This window comes from Oncorhynchus nerka, linkage group LG3 (genome assembly GCF_034236695.1).
Source record: "Oncorhynchus nerka isolate Pitt River linkage group LG3, Oner_Uvic_2.0, whole genome shotgun sequence".
Taxonomy (NCBI): domain Eukaryota; kingdom Metazoa; phylum Chordata; class Actinopteri; order Salmoniformes; family Salmonidae; genus Oncorhynchus; species Oncorhynchus nerka.
The window spans coordinates 80,694,866-80,721,248 of record NC_088398.1 but is presented as its reverse complement, the minus strand read 5'-3'; the positions used below and the strand labels follow the sequence as shown (position 1 = coordinate 80,721,248).

At 46.2% G+C, this 26,383-nt stretch overlaps 1 protein-coding gene across 1 annotated transcript in view; it reads left to right on the top strand.

Annotated features, from left to right (window-relative positions):
- Window positions 1–413: 413 nt before the first annotated feature.
- LOC115122054 (syntaxin-binding protein 5-like) overlaps window positions 414–26,383 on the top strand; it is an 88,266-nt gene continuing 62,296 nt past the window's right edge. The window contains exons 1-4 of the mRNA XM_065016084.1: window positions 414–622; window positions 1,911–2,056; window positions 9,788–9,913; window positions 20,497–20,648. Coding sequence (XP_064872156.1) covers window positions 419–622; window positions 1,911–2,056; window positions 9,788–9,913; window positions 20,497–20,648 — 628 coding nt within the window. The 5' untranslated portion in view covers window positions 414–418. The remainder of the gene's footprint in view (window positions 623–1,910; window positions 2,057–9,787; window positions 9,914–20,496; window positions 20,649–26,383) is intronic.

Sequence of the window (26,383 nt, the reverse complement as noted above, 5' to 3'; positions counted from 1 at the left end):
TACTATATTATAAACAATACTCAATCATACTAACACTGCTATATTATCATCATACCAGCACTACTATATTATGAACAATACTCAGCAGTAGTAATGCTGCTATATTATCATCAATACTGGCGCTACTATATTATAAACAATACTCAGCAATACTAACACTGCTATATTATCATCAATACTCAACAATACCAACGCCGCTATATTAGCATCAATGCTACCACTACTATATTATCAACAATACTCAACAATACTAACGCTACTATAGTATCGACAATACCCTGCAATACTACCACTACTATATTATCATCAATACTAACACTTCTCTAATTCTTATCAAGAACACTGATTCTAATTACATAAGAACTACATTTTTTGGCATTTATAAACTAGACTCTTTGTGTGACCAGTTACACTGCAGATGCTGTACAAGCTGAAGACGTCTAAGGTGTTTGAGAACCCCAATGCGGGTGAAGGCCGGGCGGTCGAGCAGGTAGAGGAGGACCCTTACGCCATTCAGATGGTCCGCTGGTGCCCGCAGAGCCGTCTCTTCTGTGTGGTGGGCATCTCTGCCTATGTCATCCTCTACCGCTTCAGCAAAAACGACGCCAACGCAGAGATAGTGGTGAGTGGATGAGAGATGTTTCCTAACAGGCTTCCCCAGTCAGTACAGCTGATTCAACTACAATACTACAGTATTATCCACACAAAAACTCTCTAGTAAATAGTATAGTATTATCCACACAAAAACTCTCTAGTAAATACTACAGTATTATCCACACAAAAACTCTCTAGTAAATACTACAGTATTATCCACACAAAAACTCTCTAGTAAATACTACAGTATTATCCACACAAAAACTCTCTAGTAAATACTACAGTATTATCCACACAAAAACTCTCTAGTAAATACTACAGTATTATCCACACAAAAACTCTACAGTAAATACTACAGAAATTTCTGCAAAAACAGTTCAGTCCGCACACTTGTTTATTTATAGGTAGTACTACAGTAGTAGTGTGCGGACTGAACTGTTTTTGCAGAAATTTCTGTAGTATTTACTGCAGAGTTTTTGTGTGGATTAGAATTAAAATAATGTAGTACTACTGTAGTAGTACTACAGTAGTACTACAGTATTCTAATTTGCATAAACCCTAGGCCTTCCCCTCCCCAATATCCCAATTTGTGTCACCCGTGAGTGAGAAACCTACGTGACAAGTATAGACCGTACATTTTGTTCCTATAGATTAGAGCAGGAGCTCTGAACTCTCTGTTCAGAACTCAGTCCTACCTACCAACAGGTTATGGAAAATGTGATATTTAGAGTGTTGTTCAGTAGGTTTTCTCAAGTAGAAAGCCCCCCCCCACACTTCAATGTCAAAGATAATAAATGAAAACACTTAAGTAAAAACTACAGTAAAGTCCCCAGAAACACTAGAGTAAATACTACAGTAATATCCATAAAACACTACAGTAAATACTACAGTATACTACAGTCTGCAAAATAATACAGTAATTACTATAGTATACTACAGTCTGCAAAATAATACAGTAAATGCTACAGTATACTACAGTCTGCAAAATACTACAGTAAATACTACAGTATACTACAGTCTGCAAAACACTACAGTAAATGCTACAGTATACTACAGTCTGCAAAATACTACACTAAATACTACAGTATACTACAGCCTGCAAAATACTACAGTAAATACTGCAGTATACCATAGTCCGCAAAACACTACAGTGTTTTACAGTCTGCAAAATAATACAGTAATTACTATAGTATATTCTACTCTTTTTTTACTACAGTATTTATGAATTTGTATTGTCTTTTTGTCTTTTGAAGCACCACACAACTTTCCCCCTGTGGCAGGATAATACATCTAATATCATCTAATCTAATCCACAGTCACTGGAAGTGCGTCTGCAGTTTGATTCAGAGGACGTCATCTCCCTGTCAGAGACAGACCCGTGTTTCTCAGACCCCAGTTCCCACTCCCCCCAGATGCCCGGTAGCCCCAGCAACGGCTCACAAGACAGCCTCCACTACCGCAAGTGAGTCACTTCTGTCATACACCTCAACCGGGTCTACCAAGGTGTCTCTGTCAGACACCTCAACAGGGTCTACCAAGGTGTCACTGTCAGACACCTCAACAGGGTCTACCAAGGTGTCCCTGTCAGACACCTCAACAGGGTCTACCAAGGTGTCCCTGTCAGACACCTCAACAGGGTCTACCAAGGTGTCCCTGTCAGACACCTCAACAGGGTCTACCAAGGTGTCGCTGTCAGACACCTCAACAGGATCTACCAAGGTGTCGCTGTCAGACACCTCAACAGGGTCTACCAAGGTGTCTCTGTCAGATACCTCAACAGGGTCTACCAAGGTGTCTCTGTCAGACACCTCAACAGGGTCTACCAAGGTGTCCCTGTCAGACACCTCAACAGGGTCTACCAAGCTGTCAGTCTCAACACCAAGGTGTCTCTGTCAGACACCTCAACAGGGTCTACCAAGGTGTCCCTGTCAGACACCTCAACAGGGTCTACCAAGGTGTCGCTTCAGACACCTCAACAGGGTCTACCAAGGTGTCCCTGTCAGACACCTCAACAGGGTCTACCAAGGTGTCGCTGTCAGACACCTCAACAGGGTCTACCAAGGTGTCCCTGTCAGACACCTCAACAGGGTCTACCAAGGTGTCTCTGTCAGACACCTCAACAGGGTCTACCAAGGTGTCGCTGTCAGACACCTCAACAGGGTCTACCAAGGTGTCGCTGTCAGACACCTCAACAGGGTCTACCAAGGTGTCTCTGTCAGACACCTCAACAGGGTCTACCAAGGTGTCGCTGTCAGACACCTCAACAGGGTCTACCAAGGTGTCTCTGTCAGACATCTCAACAGGGTCTACCAAGGTGTCCCTGTCAGACACCTCAACAGGGTCTACCAAGGTGTCGCTGTCAGACACCTCAACACCAAGGTGTCTCTGTCAGACACCTCAACAGGGTCTACCAAGGTGTCCCTGTCAGACACCTCAACAGGGTCTACCAAGGTGTCGCTTCAGACACCTCAACAGGGTCTACCAAGGTGTCCCTGTCAGACAACTCAACAGGGTCTACCAAGGTGTCGCTGTCAGACACCTCAACAGGGTCTACCAAGGTGTCGCTGTCAGACACCTCAACAGGGTCTGTGTGGCTGTCAGACACCTCAACAGGGTCTACCAAGGTGTCGCTGTCAGACACCTCAACAGGGTCTACCAAGGTGTCGCTGTCAGACACCTCAACAGGGTCTACCAAGGTGTCTCTGTCAGACACCTCAACAGGGTCTACCAAGGTGTCTCTGTCAGACACCTCAACAGGGTCTACCAAGGTGTCTCTGTCAGACACCTCAACAGGGTCTACCAAGGTGTCCCTGTCAGACACCTCAAAAAGGGTCTCAACAGGGTCAAGGTGTCGCTGTCAGACACCTCAACAGGGTCTACCAAGGTGTCCCTGTCAGACACCTCAACAGGGTCTACCAAGGTGTCCCTGTCAGACACCTCAACAGGGTCTACCAAGATGTCGCTGTCAGACACCTCAACAGGGTCTACCAAGGTGTCGCTGTCAGACACCTCAACAGGGTCTACCAAGGTGTCCCTGTCAGACACCTCAACAGGGTCTACCAAGGTGTCGCTGTCAGACACCTCAACAGGGTCTACCAAGGTGTCCCTGTCAGACACCTCAACAGGGTCTACCAAGGTGTCTCTGTCAGACACCTCAACAGGGTCTACCAAGGTGTCCCTGTCAGACACCTCAACAGGGTCTACCAAGGTGTCTCTGTCAGACACCTCAACAGGGTCTACCAAGGTGTCCCTGTCAGACACCTCAACAGGTTCTACCAAGGTGTCGCTGTCAGACACCTCAACAGGGTCTACCAAGGTGTCCCTGTCAGACACATCAACAGGGTCTACCAAGGTGTCTCTGTCAGACACCTCAACAGGGTCTACCAAGGTGTCGCTGTCAGACACCTCAACAGGGTCTACCAAGGTGTCGCTGTCAGACACCTCAACAGGGTCTACCAAGGTGTCGCTGTCAGACACCTCAACAGGGTCTACCAAGGTGTCGCTGTCAGACACCTCAACAGGGTCTACCAAGGTGTCTCTGTCAGACACCTCAACAGGGTCTACCAAGGTGTCCCTGTCAGACACCTCAACAGGGTCTACCAAGGTGTCGCTGTCAGACACCTCAACACCAAGGTGTCTCTGTCAGACACCTCAACAGGGTCTACCAAGGTGTCCCTGTCAGACACCTCAACAGGGTCTACCAAGGTGTCGCTTCAGACACCTCAACAGGGTCTACCAAGGTGTCCCTGTCAGACACCTCAACAGGGTCTACCAAGGTGTCGCTGTCAGACACCTCAACAGGGTCTACCAAGGTGTCCCTGTCAGACACATCAACAGGGTCTACCAAGGTGTCTCTGTCAGACACCTCAACAGGGTCTACCAAGGTGTCGCTGTCAGACACCTCAACAGGGTCTACCAAGGTGTCGCTGTCAGACACCTCAACAGGGTCTACCAAGGTGTCGCTGTCAGACACCTCAACAGGGTCTACCAAGGTGTCTCTGTCAGACACCTCAACAGGGTCTACCAAGCTGTCCCTGTCAGAAACAGACACCTCAACAGGGTCTACCAAGGTGTCCCTGTCAGACACCTCAACAGGGTCTACCAAGATGTCGCTGTCAGACACCTCAACAGGGTCTACCAAGGTGTCTCTGTCAGACACCTCAACAGGGTCTACCAAGGTGTCCCTGTCAGACACCTCAACAGGGTCTACCAAGGTGTCGCTGTCAGACACCTCAACAGGGTCTACCAAGGTGTCCCTGTCAGACACCTCAACAGGGTCTACCAAGGTGTCCCTGTCAGACACCTCAACAGGGTCTACCAAGTGTCCCTGTCAGACACCTCAACAGGTTCTACCAAGGTGTCTCTGTCAGACACCTCAACAGGGTCTACCAAGGTCGCTGTCAGACACCTCAACAGGGTCTACCAATCGCTGTCAGACACCTCAACAGGGTCTACCAAGGTGTCGCTGGCAGACACCTCAACAGGTGTCTACCAAGGTGTCTGTCAGACACCTCAACAGGGTCTAAGGTGTCCCTGTCAGACACCTCAACAGGGTCTACCCTGTCAGACACCTCAACAGGGTCTACCAAGGTGTCCCTGTCAGACACCTCAACAGGGTCTACCAAGGTGTCTCTGTCAGACACCTCAGGGTCTACCAAGGTGTCCTGTCAGACACCTCAACAGGGTCTACCAAGGTGTCCCTGTCAGACACCTCAACAGGGTCTACCAAGGTGTCGCTGTCAGACACCTCAACACACCAAGGTGTCTCTGTCAGACACCTCAACAGGGTCTACCAAGGTGTCCCTGTCAGACACCTCAACAGGGTCTACCAAGGTGTCAGACTTGTCAACGCTTCAGACACCTCAACAGGGTCTACCAAGGTGTCCCTGTCAGACACCTCAACAGGGTCTACCAAGGTGTCTGTCAGACACCTCAACAAAGGGTCTACCTCAAAGGTGTCCCTGTCAGACACATCAACAGGGTCTACCAAGGTGTCTCTGTCAGACACCTCAACAGGGTCTACCAGGTGTCGCTGTCAGACACCTCAACAGGGTCTACCAAGGTGTCGCTGTCAGACACCTCAACAGGGTCTACCAAGGTGTCGCTGTCAGACACCTCAACAGGGTCTACCAAGGTGTCTCTGTCAGACACCTCAACAGGGTCTACCAAGGTGTCGCTGTCAGACACCTCAACAGGGTCTACCAAGGTGTCTCTGTCAGACACCTCAACAGGGTCTACCAAGGTGTCCTGTCAGACACCTCAACAGGGTCTACCAAGGTGTCTGTCAGACACCTCAACACCAAGGTGTCTCTGTCAGACACCTCAACAGGTCTACCAAGGTGTCCCTGTCAGACACCTCAACAGGGTCTACCAAGGTGTCGCTCAGACACCTCAACAGGGTCTACCAAGGTGTCCCTGTCAGACACCTCAACAGGGTCTACCAAGGTGTCCCCTGTCAGACACCTCAACAGGGTCTACCAAGGTGTCCCTGTCAGACACCTCAACAGGGTCTACCAAGGTGTCTCTGTCAGACACCTCAACAGGGTCTACCAAGGTGTCGCTGTCCCTGTCAGACACATCAACAGGGTCTACCAAGGTGTCTCTGTCAGACACCTCAACAGGGTCTACCAAGGTGTCGCTGTCAGACACCTCAACAGGGTCTACCAAGGTGTCTGTCAGACACCTCAACAGGGTCTACCAAGGTGTCTCTGTCAGACACCTCAACAGGGTCTACCAAGGTGTCTCTGTCAGACACCTCACAGGGTCTACCAAGGTGTCTCTGTCAGACACCTCAACAGGGTCTACCAAGGTGTCGCTGTCAGACACCTCAACAGGGTCTACCAAGGTGTCGCTGTCAGACACCTCAACAGGGTCTACCAAGGTGTCGCTGTCAGACACCTCCAGGGTCTCAGACACCTCAACAGGGTCTACCAAGGTGTCGCTGTCAGACACCTCAACAGGGTCTACCAAGGTGTCGCTGTCAGACACCTCAACAGGGTCTACCAAGGTGTCTCTGTCAGACACCTCAACAGGGTCTACCAAGCTGTCGCTGTCAGACACCTCAACAGGGTCTACCAAGGTGTCCCTGTCAGACACCTCAACAGGGTCTACCAAGGTGTCCATGTCAGACACCTCAACAGGGTCTACCAAGGTGTCCCTGTCAGACACCTCAACAGGGTCTACCAAGGTGTCCATGTCAGACACCTCAACAGGGTCTACCAAGGTGTCTCTGTCAGACACCTCAACAGGGTCTACCAAGGTGTCTCTGTCAGACACCTCAACAGGGTCTACCAAGGTGTCCCCGTCAGACACCTCAACAGGGTCTACCAAGGTGTCCCTGTCAGACACCTCAACAGGGTCTACCAAGATGTCGCTGTCAGACACCTCAACAGGGTCTACCAAGGTGTCTCTGTCAGACACCTCAACAGGGTCTACCAAGGTGTCCCTGTCAGACACCTCAACAGGGTCTACCAAGGTGTCGCTGTCAGACACCTCAACAGGGTCTACCAAGGTGTCCCTGTCAGACACCTCAACAGGGTCTACCAAGGTGTCCCTGTCAGACACCTCAACAGGGTCTACCAAGGTGTCTCTGTCAGACACCTCAACAGGGTCTACCAAGGTGTCGCTGTCAGACACCTCAACAGGGTCTACCAAGGTGTCCCTGTCAGACACCTCAACAGGGTCTACCAAGGTGTCCCTGTCAGACACCTCAACAGGGTCTACCAAGGTGTCCCTGTCAGACACCTCAACAGGGTCTACCAAGGTGTCCCTGTCAGACACCTCAACAGGGTCTACCAAGGTGTCGCTGTCAGACACCTCAACAGGGTCTACCAAGGTGTCTCTGTCAGACACCTCAACAGGGTCTACCAAGGTGTCTCTGTCAGACACCTCAACAGGGTCTACCAAGGTGTCTCTGTCAGACACCTCAACAGGGTCTACCAAGGTGTCGCTGTCAGACACCTCAACAGGGTCTACCAAGGTGTCTCTGTCAGACACCTCAACAGGGTCTACCAAGGTGTCTCTGTCAGACACCTCAACAGGGTCTACCAAGGTGTCCCTGTCAGACACCTCAACAGGGTCTACCAAGGTGTCGCTGTCAGACACCTCAACAGGGTCTACCAAGGTGTCGCTGTCAGACACCTCAACAGGGTCTACCAAGGTGTCGCTGTCAGACACCTCACAGGGTCTACCAAGGTGTCTGGCAGACACCTCAACAGGTGTCTCTGTCAGACACCTCAACAGGGTCTACCAAGCTGTCGCTGTCAGACACCTCAACAGAGTCTACCAAGGTGTCCCTGTCAGACACCTCAACAGGGTCTACCAAGGTGTCCATGTCAGACACCTCAACAGGGTCTACCAAGGTGTCCCTGTCAGACACCTCAACAGGGTCTACCAAGGTGTCCATGTCAGACACCTCAACAGGGTCTACCAAGGTGTCTCTGTCAGACACCTCAACAGGGTCTACCAAGGTGTCTCTGTCAGACACCTCAACAGGGTCTACCAAGCTGTCGCTGTCAGACACCTCAACAGGGTCTACCAAGGTGTCCCTGTCAGAAACCTCAACAGGGTCTACCAAGGTGTCCCTGTCAGACACCTCAACAGGGTCTACCAAGGTGTCCCTGTCAGACACCTCAACAGGGTCTACCAAGGTGTCCCTGTCAGACACCTCAACAGGGTCTACCAAGATGTCGCTGTCAGACACCTCAACAGGGTCTACCAAGGTGTCTCTGTCAGACACCTCAACAGGGTCTACCAAGGTGTCCCTGTCAGACACCTCAACAGGGTCTACCAAGGTGTCCCTGTCAGACACCTCAACAGGGTCTACCAAGGTGTCCATGTCAGACACCTCAACAGGGTCTACCAAGGTGTCTCTGTCAGACACCTCAACAGGGTCTACCAAGGTGTCTCTGTCAGACACCTCAACAGGGTCTACCAAGGTGGTCAGACACCTCAACAGGGTCTACCAAGGTGTCTGTCAGACACCTCAACAGGGTCTACCAAGATGTCGCTGTCAGACACCTCAACAGGGTCTACCAAGGTGTCTCTGTCAGACACCTCAACAGGGTCTACCAAGGTGTCCCTGTCAGACACCTCAACAGGGTCTACCAAGGTGTCGCTGTCAGACACCTCAACAGGGTCTACCAAGGTGTCCCTGTCAGACACCTCAACAGGGTCTACCAAGGTGTCTCTGTCAGACACCTCAACAGGGTCTACCAAGGTGTCTCTGTCAGACACCTCAACAGGGTCTACCAAGCTGTCGCTGTCAGACACCTCAACAGGGTCTACCAAGGTGTCCCTGTCAGACACCTCAACAGGGTCTACCAAGGTGTCGCTGTCAGACACCTCAACAGGGTCTACCAAGATGTCGCTGTCAGACACCTCAACAGGGTCTACCAAGGTGTCTCTGTCAGACACCTCAACAGGGTCTACCAAGGTGTCCCTGTCAGACACCTCAACAGGGTCTACCAAGGTGTCTCTGTCAGACACCTCAACAGGGTCTACCAAGGTGTCGCTGTCAGACACCTCAACAGGGTCTACCAAGGTGTCTCTGTCAGACACCTCAACAGGGTCTACCAAGGTGTCCCTGTCAGACACCTCAACAGGTTCTACCAAGGTGTCGCTGTCAGACACCTCAACAGGGTCTACCAAGGTGTCGCTGTCAGACACCTCAACAGGGTCTACCAAGGTGTCGCTGTCAGACACATCAACAGGGTCTACCAAGGTGTCGCTGTCAGACACCTCAACAGGGTCTACCAAGGTGTCGCTGGCAGACACCTCAACAGGGTCTACCAAGGTGTCTCTGTCAGACACCTCAACAGGGTCTACCAAGCTGTCGCTGTCAGACACCTCAACAGGGTCTACCAAGGTGTCCCTGTCAGACACCTCAACAGGGTCTACCAAGGTGTCGCTGTCAGACACCTCAACAGGGTCTACCAAGCTGTCGCTGTCAGACACCTCAACAGAGTCTACCAAGGTGTCCCTGTCAGACACCTCAACAGGGTCTACCAAGGTGTCCATGTCAGACACCTCAACAGGGTCTACCAAGGTGTCTCTGTCAGACACCTCAACAGGGTCTACCAAGGTGTCTCTGTGATGGTAAAATTGTTATCGACGAAACTCTCCTTCTCCTTCTACAATAACTTTCAAACTGTCTTTCCCCTCTACCCCCCCTCCCTCCCTCTCTGTATGTCAGAGTAAAGAGTCGTCCAGTGCGCATGCCCCCGGGGTACCAGGCTGAGTTGGTGATGCAGCTACAGTGGGTGGATAGAGAGCCCCCCCAGCATATCACCAGCCTGGATATCAACTCTGCCTATGGCCTGTGAGTGACTCTCGGCTCTCTGTGTGTCTCTAAACCCTTTCTACTTCTCACTTCCACACTCACACCATCCATCTCACCCCTCACACTGTTTTTCCACTCACACACTTTTCTCCTCTCCTCTCCTCTCCTCTCCTCTCCTCTCCTCTCCTCTCCTCTCCTCTCCTCTCCTCTCCCTCTTCCCCTCCCCCCCCCCCTCCTCTCTTCCTCTCCTCTCCTCTCTCTCTGTCCCTATCTGTCTCTGTCCCTCTCTCTCTCTGTCCCTCTCTGTCTCTGTCCCTCTCTCTCTCTGTCCCTTTCTGTCTCTGTCCCTCTCTGTCTCTGTCCCTCTCTGTCTCTGTCCCTCTCTCTCTCTGTCCCTCTCTGTCTCTGTCCCTCTCTCTCTCTGTCCCTCTCTGTCTCTGTCCCTCTCTGTCTCTGTCCCTCTCTCTCTCTGTCTGTCTCTGTCCCTCTCTCTCTCTGTCCCTTTCTGTCTCTGTCCCTTTCTGTCTCTGTCCCTCTCTCTCTCTGTCCCTCTGTCTCTCCGTCCCTCTCTGTCTCTCTCCCTATCTGTCTCTGTCCCTCTCTGTCTCTGTCCCTCTCTGTCTCTGTCCCTCTCTGTCTCTGTCCCTCTCTGTCTCTGTCCCTCTCTCTCTCTGTCCCTCTCTGTCTCTGTCCCTCTCTGTCTCTGTCCCTATCTGTCTCTGTCCCTCTCTGTCTCTGTCCCTCTCTGTCTCTGTCCCTCTCTCTCTCTGTCCCTTTCTGTCTCTGTCCCTTTCTGTCTCTGTCCCTCTCTGTCTCTGTCCCTCTCTCTCTGTCCCTCTCTCTCTGTCCCTCTCTGTCTCTGTCCCTCTCTCTCTCTGTCCCTCTCCGTCTCTGTCCCTCTCTCTCTCTGTCTCTGTCCCTCTCTCTGTCCCTTTCTGTCTCTGTCCCTTTCTGTCTCTGTCCCTCTCTCTCTCTGTCTTTCTCTGTCTCTGTCCCTCTCTGTATCTGTCCCTCTCTGTCTCTGTCCCTTTCTGTCTCTCTGTCCCTCTCTGTCTCTGTCCCTCTCTCTCTCTGTCCCTCTCTGTCTCTGTCCCTCTCTGTCTCTGTCCCTCTCTCTCTCTGTCCCTTTCTGTCTCTGTCCCTTTCTGTCTCTGTCCCTCTCTGTCTCTGTCCCTCTCTCTCTCTGTCCCTCTCTGTCTCTGTCCCTATCTGTCTCTGTCCCTCTCTGTCTCTGTCCCTCTCTCTCTCTGTCCCTCTCTGTCTCTGTCCCTCTCTGTCTCTGTCCCTTTCTGTCTCTGTCCCTCTCTGTATCTGTCCCTCTCTGTCTCTGTCCCTCTCTGTCTCTGTCCCTCTGTGTCTCTATCCCTATCTGTCTCTGTCCCTCTCTGTATCTGTCCCTCTCTGTCTCTGTCCATTTCTGTCTCTCTGTCCCTCTCTGTCTCTGTCCCTCTCTGTCTCTGTCCCTATCTGTCTCTGTCCCTCTCTCTCTCTGTCCCTTTCTGTCTCTGTCCCTTTCTGTCTCTGTCCCTCTCTGTCTCTGTCCCTCTCTCTCGCTGTCCCTCTCTGTCTCTGTCCTTCTCTCTCTCTGTCCCTCTCTGTCTCTGTCCCTCTCTCTCTTTGTCCCTCTCTGTCTCTGTCCCTCTCTCTGTCCCTTTCTGTCTCTGTCCCTTTCTGTCGCTGTCCCTCTCTCTCTGTCCCTCTCTGTATCTGTCCCTCTCTGTCTCTGTCCCTTTCTGTCTCTCTGTCCCTCTCTGTCTCTGTCCCTCTCTCTCTCTGTCCCTCTCTGTCTCTGTCCCTCTCTGTCTCTGTCCTCTCTCTCTCTGTCCCTTTCTGTCTCTGTCCCTTTCTGTCTCTGTCCCTCTCTGTCTCTGTCCCTCTCTCTCTCTGTCCCTCTCTGTCTCTGTCCCTATCTGTCTCTGTCCCTCTCTGTCTCTGTCCCTTTCTGTCTCTGTCCCTCTCTGTCTCTGTCCCTCTCTGTCTCTGTACCTCTCTCTCTCTGTCCCTCTCTGTCTCTGTCCCTATCTGTCTCTGTCCCTCTCTGTCTCTGTCCCTCTCTGTCTCTGTCCCTCTCTCTCTCTGTCCCTCTCTGTCTCTGTCCCTCTCTGTCTCTGTCCCTCTCTGTGTCTGTCCCTCTCTCTCTCTGTTCCTCTCTGTCTCTGTCCCTATCTGTCTCTGTCCCTCTCTGTCTCTGTCCCTCTCTGTCTCTGTCCCTATCTGTCTCTGTCCCTTTCTGTCTCTGTCCCTATCTGTCTCTGTCCCTCTCTGTCTCTGTCCCTCTCTCTTTCCCTTTCTGTCTCTGTCCCTTTCTGTCTCTGTCCCTCTCTGTCTCTGTCCCTCTCTCTCTCTGTCCCTCTCTGTCTCTGTCCCTCTCTCTCTCTGTCCCTCTCTGTCTCTGTCCCTCTCTCTGTCCCTTTCTGTCTCTGTCCCTTTCTGTCTCTGTCCCTCTCTCTCTCTGTCCCTCTCTGTATCTGTCCCTCTCTGTATCTGTCCCTCTCTGTCTCTGTCCCTTTCTGTCTCTCTGTCCCTCTCTGTCTCTGTCCCTCTCTCTCTCTGTCCCTCTCTGTCTCTGTCCCTCTCTGTCTCTGTCCCTCTCTCTCTCAGTCCCTTTCTGTCTCTGTCCCTTTCTGTCTCTGTCCCTCTCTGTCTCTGTCCCTCTCTCTCTCTGTCCCTCTCTGTCTCTGTCCCTATCTCTCTCTGTCCCTCTCTGTCTCTGTCCCTATCTGTCTCTGTCCCTCGCTGTCTCTGTCCATTTCTGTCTCTGTCCCTCTCTGTCTCTGTCCCTCTCTGTCTCTGTCCCTTTCTGTCTCTGTCCCTCTCTGTATCTGTCCCTCTCTGTCTCTGTCCCTTTCTGTCTCTCTGTCCATCTCTGTCTCTGTCCCTTTCTGTCTCTGTCCCTCTCTCTCTCTGTCCCTCTCTGTCTCTGTCCCTATCTGTCTCTGTCCCTCTCTGTCTCTGTCCATTTCTGTCTCTGTCCCTCTCTGTCTCTGTCCCTCTCTCTCTCTGTCCCTCTCTGTCTCTGTCCCTCTCTGTCCCTGTCCCTCTCTGTCTCTGTCCCTTTCTGTCTCTGTCCCTCTCTGTATCTGTCCCTCTCTGTCTCTGTCCCTCTCTGTCTCTGTCCCTCTCTGTCTCTGTCCCTCTCTGTCTCTGTCCCTATCTGTCTCTGTCCCTCTCTGTATCTGTCCCTCTCTGTCTCTGTCCCTTTCTGTCTCTCTGTCCCTCTCTGTCTCTCTGTCACTCTCTGTCTCTGTCCCTCTCTGTCTCTGTCCCTCTCTGTCTCTGTCCCTTTCTATCTCTCTGTCCCTCTCTGTCTCTGTCCCTTTCTGTCTCTGTCCCTCTCTCTCTCTGTCCCTCTCTGTCTCTGTCCCTATCTGTCTCTGTCCCTCTCTGTCTCTGTCCCTCTCTGTCTCTGTCCCTCTCTCTCTCTGTCCCTATCTGTCTCTGTCCCTCTCTGTCTCTGTCCCTCTCTGTCTCTGTCCCTCTCTGTCTCTGTCCCTATCTGTCTCTGTCCCTCTCTGTCTCTGTCCCTCTCTGTCTCTGTCCCTATCTGTCTCTGTCCCTCTCTGTCTCTGTCCCTCAGTCCCTCTTTTCCTCTTTATTCATCATCCCAGCAGCTATTTTCTAATAAATGGAATAAAGCATAAGCCTAAATACACTAATACATATTTCATTTCACCCACTCATCTATAATTTAACAGTAGCAGAAGGAAACTATAATCGGTGAAACATGATTCAAAAAAGTTTTGAAAAAAAACGTGTCTGGTTTTCTGGGAAAAGAGGATGTTTTGACAGAGGAGAGAAACTGTGATGCCTCCTTACTGCTTCTCTACAGTTAATCAATAGAAAAGCCTCAAGGCCATTAAGAAGCTTCTGTTTTCCAGAGTTTGGTCCAAAAAGTTGATACATTCGCAGCTCTTTAAAAAAATATATAAGAGTCTACAGTGCTGGAGGCAGTGCAGGCTCCCCTGAAGCTATTCATTCGTTAAAGTGGATTTTAGTTTGTTCTGTATACTGTCTTGGCACTGGTACTGTAGGTTTTCACCCTTACACATACACTGGGGTTATGTCTCTACATCCTGCATACCACTTGGTAGGAAAGAAGCAGTATATACACTGGGGTTATGTCTCTACATCCTGCATACCACTTGGTAGGAAAGAAGCAGTATATACACTGGGGTTATGTCTCTACATCCTGCATACCACTTGGTAGGAAAGAAGCAGTATATACACTGGGGTTATGTCTCTACATCCTGCATACCACTTGGTAGGAAAGAAGCAGTATATACACTGGGGTTATGTCTCTACATCCTGCATACCACTTGGTAGGAAAGAAGCAGTATATACACTGGGGTTATGTCTCTACATCCTGCATACCACTTGGTAGGAAAGAAGCAGTATATACACTGGGGTTATGTCTCTACATCCTGCATACCACTTGGTAGGAAAGAAGCAGTATATACACTGGGGTTATGTCTCTACATCCTGCATACCACTTGGTAGGAAAGAAGCAGTATATACACTGGGGTTATGTCTCTACATCCTGCATACCACTTGGTAGGAAAGAAGCAGTATATACACTGGGGTTATGTCTCTACATCCTGCATACCACTTGGTAGGAAAGAAGCAGTATATACACTGGGGTTATGTCTCTACATCCTGCATACCACTTGGTAGGAAAGAAGCAGTATATACACTGGGGTTATGTCTCTACATCCTGCATACCACTTGGTAGGAAAGAAGCAGTATATACACTGGGGTTATGTCTCTACATCCTGCATACCACTTGGTAGGAAAGAAGCAGTATATACACTAGGGTTATGTCTCTACATCCTGCATACCACTTGGTAGGAAAGAAGCAGTATATACACTGGGGTTATGTCTCTACATCCTGCATACCACTTGGTAGGAAAGAAGCAGTATATACACTGGGGTTATGTCTCTACATCCTGCATACCACTTGGTAGGAAAGAACACAGTATATACACTGGGGTTATGTCTCTACATCCTGCATACCACTTGGTAGGAAAGAAGCAGTATATACACTGGGGTTATGTCTCTACATCCTGCATACCACTTGGTAGGAAAGAAGCAGTATATACACTGGGGTTATGTCTCTACATCCTGCATACCACTTGGTAGGAAAGAAGCAGTATATACACTGGGGTTATGTCTCTACATCCTGCATACCACTTGGTAGGAAAGAAGCAGTATATACACTGGGGTTATGTCTCTACATCCTGCATACCACTTGGTAGGAAAGAAGCAGTATATACACTGGGGTTATGTCTCTACATCCTGCATACCACTTGGTAGGAAAGAAGCAGTATATACACTGGGGTTATGTCTCTACATCCTGCATACCACTTGGTAGGAAAGAAGCAGTATATACACTGGGGTTATGTCTCTACATCCTGCATACCACTTGGTAGGAAAGAAGCAGTATATACACTGGGGTTATGTCTCTACATCCTGCATACCACTTGGTAGGAAAGAAGCAGTATATACACTGGGGTTATGTCTCTACATCCTGCATACCACTTGGTAGGAAAGAAGCAGTATATACACTGGGGTTAACATCCTGCATACCACATTGGTAGGAAAGAAGCAGTATATACACTGGGGTTATGTCTCTACATCCTGCATACCACTTGGTAGGAAAGAAGCAGTATATACACTGGGGTTATGTCTCTACATCCTGCATACCACTTGGTAGGAAAGAAGCAGTATATACACTGGGGTTATGTCTCTACATCCTGCATACCACTTGGTAGGAAAGAAGCAGTATATACACTGGGGTTATGTCTCTACATCCTGCATACCACTTGGTAGGAAAGAAGCAGTATATACACTGGGGTTATGTCTCTACATCCTGCATACCACTTGGTAGGAAAGAAGCAGTATATACACTGGGGTTATGTCTCTACATCCTGCATACCACTTGGTAGGAAAGAAGCAGTATATACACTGGGGTTATGTCTCTACATCCTGCATACCACTTGGTAGGAAAGAAGCAGTATATACACTGGGGTTATGTCTCTACATCCTGCATACCACTTGGTAGGAAAGAAGCAGTATATACACTGGGGTTATGTCTCTACATCCTGCATACCACTTGGTAGGAAAGAAGCAGTATATACACTGGGGTTATGTCTCTACATCCTGCATACCACTTGGTAGGAAAGAAGCAGTATATACACTGGGGTTATGTCTCTACATCCTGCATACCACTTGGTAGGAAAGAAGCAGTATATACACTGGGGTTATGTCTCTACATCCTGCATACCACTTGGTAGGAAAGAAGCAGTATATACACTGGGGTTATGTCTCTACATCCTGCATACCACTTGGTAGGAAAGAAGCAGTATATACACTGGGTTTATGTCTCAGTATATTGAGCTGCAATCTAAAGTGATGTTCTAGAGTTGGAATCAATATATGTATGTTTCATACAGTGGGGCAAAAAAGTATTTAGTCAGCCACCAATTGTGCAAGTTCTCCCACTTAAAAAGATGAGAGAGGCCTGTAATTTTCATCATAGGTACACTTCAACTATGACAGACAAAATGAGGGGAAATAAATCCAGAAAATCACATTGTAGGATTTTTAATGAATTTATTTGCAAATTATGGTGGAAAATAAGTATTTGGTCAATAACAAAAGTTTCTCAATACTTTGTTATATACCCTTTGTTGGCAATGACAGAGGTCAAACGTTTTCTGTAAGTCTTCACAAGGTTTTCACGCACTGTTGCTGGTATTTTGGCCCATTCCTCCATGCAGATCTCCTCTAGAGCAGTGATGTTTTGGAGCTGTTGCTGGGCAACACGGACTTTCAACTCCCTCCAAAGATGTTCTATGGGGTTGAGATCTGGAGACTGGCTAGGCCACTCCAGGACCTTGAAATGCTTCTTACGAAGCCACTCCTTCGTTGCCCGGGCGGTGTGTTTGGGATCATTGTCATGCTGAAAGACCCAGCCACGTTTCATCTTCAATGCCCTTGCTGATGGAAGGAGGTTTTCACTCAAAATCTCACGATACATGGCCCCATTCATTCTTTCCTTTGCACGGATCAGTCGTCCTGGTCCCTTTGCAGAAAAACAGCCCCAAAGTATGATGTTTCCACCCCCATGCTTCACAGTAGGTATGGTGTTCTTTGGCTGCAACTCAGCATTCTTTGTCCTCCAAACACGACGAGTTGAGTTTTTACCCAAAAGTTCTATTTTGGTTTCATCTGACCTTCTGACATTCTCCCAATCTTCTTCTTCTGGATCATCCAAATGCTCTCTAGCAAACTTCAGACGGGCCTGGACATTTACTGGCTTAAGCAGGGGGACACGTCTGGCACTGCAGGATTTGAGTCCCTGCCGGCGTAGTGTGTTACTGATGGTAGGCTTTGTTACTTTGGTCCCAGCTCTCTGCGGGTCATTCACTAGGTCCCCCCGTGTGGTTCTGGGATCTTGCGTGGAGCCCCAGATCGAGGGAGATTATCAGTGGTCTTGTATGTCTTCCATTTCCTAATAATTGCTCCCACAGTTGATTTCTTCAAACCAAGCTGCTTACCTATTGCAGATTCAGTCTTCCCAGCCTGGTGCAGGTCTACAATTTTGTTTCTGGTGTCCTTTGACAGCTCTTTGGTCTTGGCCATAGTAGAGTTTGGAGTGTGACTGTTTGAGGTTGTGGACAGGTGTCTTTTATACTGATGACAAGTTCAAACAGGTGCCATTAATACAGGTAACGAGTGGAGGACAGAGGAGCCTCTTAAAGAAGAAGTTACAGGTCTGTTAGAGCCAGAAATCTTGCTTGTTTGTAGGTGACCAAATACTTATTTTCCACCATAATTTGCAAATAAATTCATAAAAAATCCTACAATGTGATTTTCATTTTGTCTGTCATAGTTGAAGTGTACCTATGATGAAAATTACAGGCCTCTCCCATCTTTTTCAGTGGGAGAACTTGCACAATTGGTGGCTGACTGAATACTTTTTTGCCCCACTGTACATATGTTTCTGGGAGTCAAGTGTTGACACGTCTTCCTACAGTAATACAGAAGGAACAAGGTTGTTATTGGCATAATACAGGAAATCATGCAAGGGGATGTTTTACCAATCAATATCATTGATTATGTGTTTACCAGTCCATTTCATTGATTATGTGTTTACCAGTCCATTTCATTGATTATGTGTTTACCAGTCCATTTCATTGATTATGTGTTTACCAGTCCATTTCATTGATTATGTGTTTACCAGTCCATTTCATTGATTATGTGTTTACCAGTCCATTTCATTGATTATGTGTTTACCAGTCCATTTCATTGATTATGTGTTTACCAGTCCATTTCATTGATTATGTGTTTACCAGTCCATTTCATTGATTATGTGTTTACCAGTCCATTTCATTGATTATGTGTTTACCAGTCCATTTCATTGATTATGTGTTTATTTCAGTCCATTTCATTGATTATGTGTTTACCAGTCCATTTCATTGATTATGTGTTTACCAGTCCATTTCATTGATTATGTGTTTACCAGTCCATTTCATTGATTATGTGTTTACCAGTCCATTTCATTGATTATGTGTTTACCAGTCCATTTCATTGATTATGTGTTTACCAGTCCATTTCATTGATTATGTGTTTACCAGTCCATTTCATTGATTATGTGTTTACCAGTCCATTTCATTGATTATGTGTTTACCAGTCCATTTCATTGATTATGTGTTTACCAGTCCATTTCATTGATTATGTGTTTACCAGTCCATTTCATTGATTATGTGTTTACCAGTCCATTTCATTGATTATGTGTTTACCAGTCCATTTCATTGATTATGTGTTTACCAGTCCATTTCATTGATTATGTGTTTACCAGTCCATTTCATTGATTATGTGTTTACCAGTCCATTTCATTGATTATGTGTTTACCAGTCCATTTCATTGATTATGTGTTTACCAGTCCATTTCATTGATTATGTGTTTACCAGTCCATTTCATTGATTATGTGTTTACCAGTCCATTTCATTGATTATGTGTTTACCAGTCCATTTCATTGATTATGTGTTTACCAGTCCATTTCATTGATTATGTGTTTACCAGTCCATTTCATTGATCATGTGTTTACCAGTCCATTTCATTGATTATGTGTTTACCAGTCCATTTCATTGATTATGTGTTTACCAGTCCATTTCATTGATTATGTGTTTACCAGTCCATTTCATTGATTATGTGTTTACCAGTCCATTTCATTGATTATGTGTTTACCAGTCCATTTCATTGATTATGTGTTTACCAGTCCATTTCATTGATTATGTGTTTACCAGTCCATTTCATTGATTATGTGTTTACCAGTCCATTTCATTGATTATGTGTTTACCAGTCCATTTCATTGATTATGTGTTTACCAGTCCATTTCATTGATTATGTGTTTACCAGTCCATTTCATTGATTATGTGTTTACCAGTCCATTTCATTGATTATGTGTTTACCAGTCCATTTCATTGATTATGTGTTTACCAGTCCATTTCATTGATTATGTGTTTACCAGTCCATTTCATTGATTATGTGTTTACCAGTCCATTTCATTGATTATGTGTTTACCAGTCCATTTCATTGATTATGTGTTTACCAGTCCATTTCATTGATTATGTGTTTACCAGTCCATTTCATTGATTATGTGTTTACCAGTCCATTTCATTGATTATGTGTTTACCAGTCCATTTCATTGATTATGTGTTTACCAGTCCATTTCATTGATATGTGTTTTATGTGTTTACCAGTCCATTTCATTGATTATGTGTTTACCAGTCCATTTCATTGATTATGTGTTTACCAGTCCATTTCATTGATTATGTGTTTACCAGTCCATTTCATTGATTATGTGTTTACCAGTCCATTTCATTGATTATGTGTTTACCAGTCCATTTCATTGATTGTGTTTACCAGTCCATTTCATTGATTATGTGTTTACCAGTCCATTTCATTGATTATGTGTTTACCAGTCCATTTCATTGATTATGTGTTTACCAGTCCATTTCATTGATTATGTGTTTACCAGTCCATTTCATTGATTATGTGTTTACCAGTCCATTTCATTGATTATGTGTTTACCAGTCCATTTCATTGATTATGTGTTTACCAGTCCATTTCATTGATTATGTGTTTACCAGTCCATTTCATTGATTATGTGTTTACCAGTCCATTTCATTGATTATGTGTTTACCAGTCCATTTCATTGATTATGTGTTTACCAGTCCATTTCATTGATTATGTGTTTACCAGTCCATTTCATTGATTATGTGTTTACCAGTCCATTTCATTGATTATGTGTTTACCAGTCCATTTCATTGATTATGTGTTTACCAGTCCATTTCCATATAAAAAACCTTTTGGGGGCTACCTGGAACCAACAGGGGTTCTTCAAATGATTATCTTATGGGGACAGCCAAAATACCTTTTTAGGTGCTAAGTAGCACCCCCTCCCTAAGAGTGTACAGTACTATATATACTAAGATGGCCATTACATTAGCTAGGAACTACTATTCTTCAGGTTATGGGTGCTTTCAGTTACTCCGTTCCGTTTCACACTAACTAGACTCTCTTTTCGACTCTTCTCTGTGTGTGTTTCTGTGTGTCAGTCTAGCGTTTGGGAGCTGCAATGGTCTAGTGGTGGTGGACTACATTCAGAAGACCATCCTGATGTGTGTGAGCACGTTGGACCTGTACGGAGCCGCTGACCCCTACCAACGTCTCACACGCTCCCCACGCAAAAACAGACAGTCCACCTCAGGTAGGGGAACACGCCCCGTGTTCCTCGCACATACAACACACACACATACACACACACACACACACACACACACACACACACACAAATACAAATGCATATACTGTACACATAAATATACAGTAATCACATGTACTGGTATGTTCACACACATAGACATACTGAATCAACAATTTCTCCCTCTCTCTACATCTCTCTGTCTCTCTCTTCTCCCATTTCTTTTTATCTTTCTGGTATCTGTCATGACCTCACTCTCCATTTCTGTCTTAATCTTATCTCAGTTGTCCTTTCTTTCTCTTTCCTGTCTCTTCTCCTAACCTCTCGGTCTCTTCTCCTAACCTCACTGTCTCCTCTCCTAACCTCTCTGTCTCTTCTCATAGCCTCTCTGTCTCTTCTCCTAGCCTCTCTGTCTCTTCTCCTAACCTCTTGGTCTCTTCTCCTAACCTGTCTCTTCTCCTAACCTCTCTGTCTCCTCTCCTAACCTCTCTGTCTCCTCTCCTAACCTCTCTGTCTCTTCTCCTAGCCTCTCTGTCTCTTCTCCTAACCTCTCTGTCTCTTCTCCTAGCCTCTCTGTCTCTTCTCCTAACCTCTCTGTCTCTTCTCCTAACCTCTTGGTCTCTTCTCCTAACCTCTCTGTCTCTTCTCCTAACCTCTCTGTCTCTTCTCCTAACCTCTCTGTCTCTTCTCCTAACCTCTCTGTCTCTTCTCCTAAACTCTCTGTCTCTTCTCCTAACCTCTCTGCCTCACTACAATACTTTAACAAAACAAAACACAACACCATTCACAAACAACCATGTGAGGTGCATGTGACCGGCTGCACACCACGGTGGTGTCATGTGCGTGTTGTGGTTCTTTCAGTCACTTTTGCTTGAGCACTACTCTTAGATAAGACCCACCGAAGCATCTCTTCGCATATCTTAGACCAGGGTTCCCCAAACTGTTGGCCGCTGGCCCAATTTGGCTTGCGGGTGATTTTATTTGCCCCCCAAAAGAATACATTTTTCAAGGTGGAAGTAAGACTGCAAAAACAAGCAAATCAGGTCCAAATGTTTTTTATTTGGAAAATGTTTCCAAAGTATTCCCACGCATTATGGAGAGGTATACAGTATCAGTCAAATCAGTCAAATCATTCAGGGTTTTTCTTTATTTTTACTATTTTCTACGTTGTAGAATAGAAGTGAAGACATCAACACTTTGAAATAACACATATGGAATCATGTAGTAACCAAAAAAGTCTTACACAAATCAAAATATATTTTCTGTTTGAGATTTTTCAAAGTAGCCAATTTGCAAATCTCCCCCCGAGGTTGAATCTATACTGAAGAAAAATGTAAAAGCAATATGCAACAATTTCAACTACTGACTTACAATTCATGTAAGGACATCAGTCAATAGTGATACATTCATTAGGCCCGAATCTATGGGTTTCACATGAGTGGGCAGGGGTGCAGCCATGGGTGGTCCTGGGAGGGCATAGACCCACCCACCTGGGAGCCAATCAGCTCCAGCCAATCAGAGTTTTTCCTCCCTCCCCCTCAATTTATTTACTGTTCTGAGTTGATCTTTTGGGTGCCTGGGTTTCTCCACTATACACTAACTGGGTTTCTGCTTGCCTTCACTTTCCTTTTCACTCTGGGCCTTGTGTTCTTCTCTCCCTCCTCCTCCTCCTCTTCCTCCTCCTCCCTCCTCCCTCCCTCTTGGTGTCTATGGCTGCTGGTATGGGCATGTGTTCTTCTCTCTCTCTCCCTCCTCCTCTTCCTCCTCTTCCTCCTTCCTCCCTCCCTCTTGGTGTCTATGGCTGCTGGTATGGGCATGTGTTCTTCTCTCTCTCTCCCTCCTCCTCTTCCTCCTCCTCCTCCTCTCCCTCCTCCTCCCTCCTTCCTCCCTCCCTCTTGATGTATATGGCTGCTGGTATGGGCATGTGTTCTTCTTTCTCTCTCCCTCCTCCTCTTCCTCCTCCTCCTCCTCTTCCTCCTCCTCCCTCCTCCCTCCCTCTTGGTGTATATGGCTGCTGGTATGGGCATGTGTTCTTCTCTCTCCCTCTTCCTCCTCCTCCCTCCTCCCTCCCTCTTGGTGTATATGGCTACTGGTATGGGCATGTGTTCTCTCTCTCTCTCCCTCCTCTTCCTCTTCCTCCCTCCTCCCTCCCTCTTGATGTCTATGGCTGCTGGTATGGGCATGTGTTCTTCTCTCTCTCTCCCTCCTCCTCTTCCTCCTCCTCCTTCCTCCCTCCCTCTTGGTGTCTATGGCTGCTGGTATGGGCATGTGTTCTTCTCTCTCTCTCCCTCCTCCTCTTCCTCCTCCTCCCTCCTCCCTCCCTCTTGGTGTATATGGCTGCTGGTATGGGCATGTGTTCTTCTCTCTCTCTCCCTCCTCTTCCTCCTCCTCTTTCCTCCCTCCCTCCTTCTTGGTGTATATGGCTGCTGGTATGGGCATGTGAACCTACCTAAAGACTTTTGCATGCGCAGCCTGTCTCACTTTTATTCAGATTCAAAGAAAAGGATCCGTAAGTCCTATCAGAGTAAGTCAGGTGATCCTCAAGGCAAGGAGACAAGGAGACAAGGGGAGAAGGGACAAAGTGGGACAAGGAATTAAGGGGGCAAGAGGATAGTGGCAAGGGGGCGTACTAGAGAGATGATTGGAATGACATAGATTTTTACTGAAACAGCTCTGAAACAACTCCCCAAGAGTTAAAGACAAATCCCGGTGTCAGCGCAACCGTTATCAAATTAAATGCCACGGCTTTATCAGAACCTGTGGTCATGTTAAATCCCAATAGTCCAGTTATCTCAATATAGTAGGTCCTTTTGCCAAGGTCCCGTTAGAAACTTGTATCTCGTTTATGAAATGACTAAATGTCAAATAGCCAAGTCACAGTATGTACATCGCAAAAGGAAGCACAGAATATATGAGTGATTTGAAATTACAATCATAACAGAGACATTCAAACATTGTATTATAAATATTATGTGCACCTTTTATAGCTCAGTCAATATTTTGATCATTATCGACTTCTTTGTGAGATAATATAATATGATTATTTTTTTTTATGATTAATTGATTAATTTCCCACTGCAGTTGATCAAAGTAATGGATTTAATTAAAACTTCTCAGCTGAGTTTTGTCCCAGCAAAGTTACTCAGTTATAACAATGTACTTTTGAAATATGAAATACAACACACTAGGGGGAATGATGATGATTTATTTATGAAACGCAACATAGTCCATCATTCGAGGACGCTGGTCTAATGCTACCGGTAGACTGTAAAGATTTAAGTTAATTAACTAAAATACTCAAGTTTAGATTTCACATGAGTTTTCTGATTTTACTACATGACTAGATTTAAGACCATCTTCATCACTCTGATTTTACTACATGACTAGATATAAGGCAGTCTTCATCACTCTGATTTTACTACATGACTAGATTTAAGACCATCTTCATCACTCTGATTTTACTGCATGACTAGATTTAAGACCATCTTCATCACTCTGATTTTACTACATGACTAGATATAAGGCAGTCTTCATCACTCTGATTTTACTACATGACTAGATTTAAGACCATCTTCATCACTCTGATTTTACTACATGACTAGATATAAGACCATCTTCATCACTCTGATTTTACTGCATGACTAGATATAAGACCATCTTAGATTAAGACCATCTTCATCACTCTGATTTTACTACATGACTAGATATAAGACCATCTTCATCACTCTGATTTTACTACATGACTAGATATAAGACCATCTTCATCACTCTGATTTTACTACATGACTAGATATAAGACCATCTTCATCACTCTGATTTTACTGCATGACTAGATATAAGACCATCTTCATCACTCTGCGACGAGGTCTTTGTTCCGTCTTTATAATTTGTTTTTGTCTATTTGAATGAGGCTTGTTGGCACTGCACTGCATATATTTTAACCGTCTGAATTGGCACTGCACTGCATATATTTTAACCGTCTGAATTGGCACTGCACTGCATATATTTTAACCGTCTGAATTGGCACTGCACTGCATATATTTTAACCGTCTGAATTGGCACTGCACTGCATATATTTTAACCGTCTGAATTGGCACTGCACTGCATATATTTTAACCGTCTGAATTGGCACTGCACTGCATATATTTTAACCGTCTGAATTGGCACTGCACTGCATATATTTTAACCGTCTGAATTGGCACTGCACTGCATATATTTTAACCATCTGAATTGGCACTGCACTGCATATATTTTAACCATCTGAATTGGCACTGCACTGCATATATTTTAACCATCTGAATTGGCACTGCACTGCATATATTTTAACCGTCTGAATTGGCACTGCACTGCATATATTTTAACCATCTGAATTGGCACTGCACTGCATATATTTTAACCGTCTGAATTGGCACTGCACTGCATATATTTTAACCGTCTGAATTGGCACTGCACTGCATATATTTTAACCATCTGAATTGGCACTGCACTGCATATATTTTAACCATCTGAATTGGCACTGCCTTCCATTTCAGACGTTCCTGTTTTCTTGATTTCGGTTCCAACCCCCAGTGGTGGAAAAAATACCCAATCTTATTATTTGAGTAAAAGTAAAGATACCTTAAGTAAAAATTAAAGTCACCCAGTAAAATATTATTTGAGTAAAAGTAAAACAGTTTTTTGGTTTTAAATATACTTAAGTGTCAAAAGAAAATGTTATTGCTAAAATATACTTAAGTACCAAAAGTATATATTTATTTTTTATTTGACCTTTATTTAACGAGGCAAGTCAGTTAAGAACAAATTCTTATTTACAATGACGCCCTACCTTGAGGTAGCTTCCTGTAGCGCGAGGTAGCTTCCTGTAGCGTGAGGTAGCTTCCTGTAGCGCGAGGTAGCTTCCTGTAGTGCGAGGTAGCTTCCTGTAGCGCGAGGTAGCTTCCTGTAGCGCGAGGTAGCTTCCTGTAGCGCGAGGTGGCTTCCTGTACAACGTCCCTTGGACAGGATGTAAGGCCTTACCCCAAAATCTATATCCTTAATGCTGAGGGCCAAGCAGAGACGCATCAGGTCTCATTTATACAGTCTTTGGTATGACTAAGCTGGGAATCGAACTTCCAACTTTCCAATCTCAGGGAGGAATCTCTAAAAAAACAAGGCAACTGAGGCGGTTTAAACTCTGAAGTGCAGGCCTCATTTCCTATGGTGTTTGTTGCCATGCATGCTGATGGTGTGCTAAACTGATCCCGAGCTTCAACGTGGATTCACGTATTATTCTGTATGACCCTCTGGCTACAGCGATGGTCAATTTCCAGGAAGTCTTTAGCCAATTATAAGTAGAGAAAACGTGAGATGACAACAGCACGACCATCTGGGCACAGACGTCAGTTCACCTTTTAGTTTGGATTTACATTTGGATTGTGTTGTCAACTAATGTGAATTCAATGTGAAATCAACAAAACAATGTTCAGCATGTCATTGGGTTTAGGTTAAAAGTTGAGTGGGAAAAAAGAAAAGACAATGCCCTTACATTTACACATCTAATTAGTTTTCAACATGGGATTCACCATCATCACATAGATCTTGGTGGTTGAAATGACATGGAAACAACGTTGACTCAACCAGTTTTTACCTACCCCCCAGTGGGAAGTGAATATACGATCATCATGTATGGATGAAACTTCCTGAATCTTGTGTGTTGCTTCAGGATCAGAGTTGTCATCCTCAGAAAGGCAACAGACACTGTT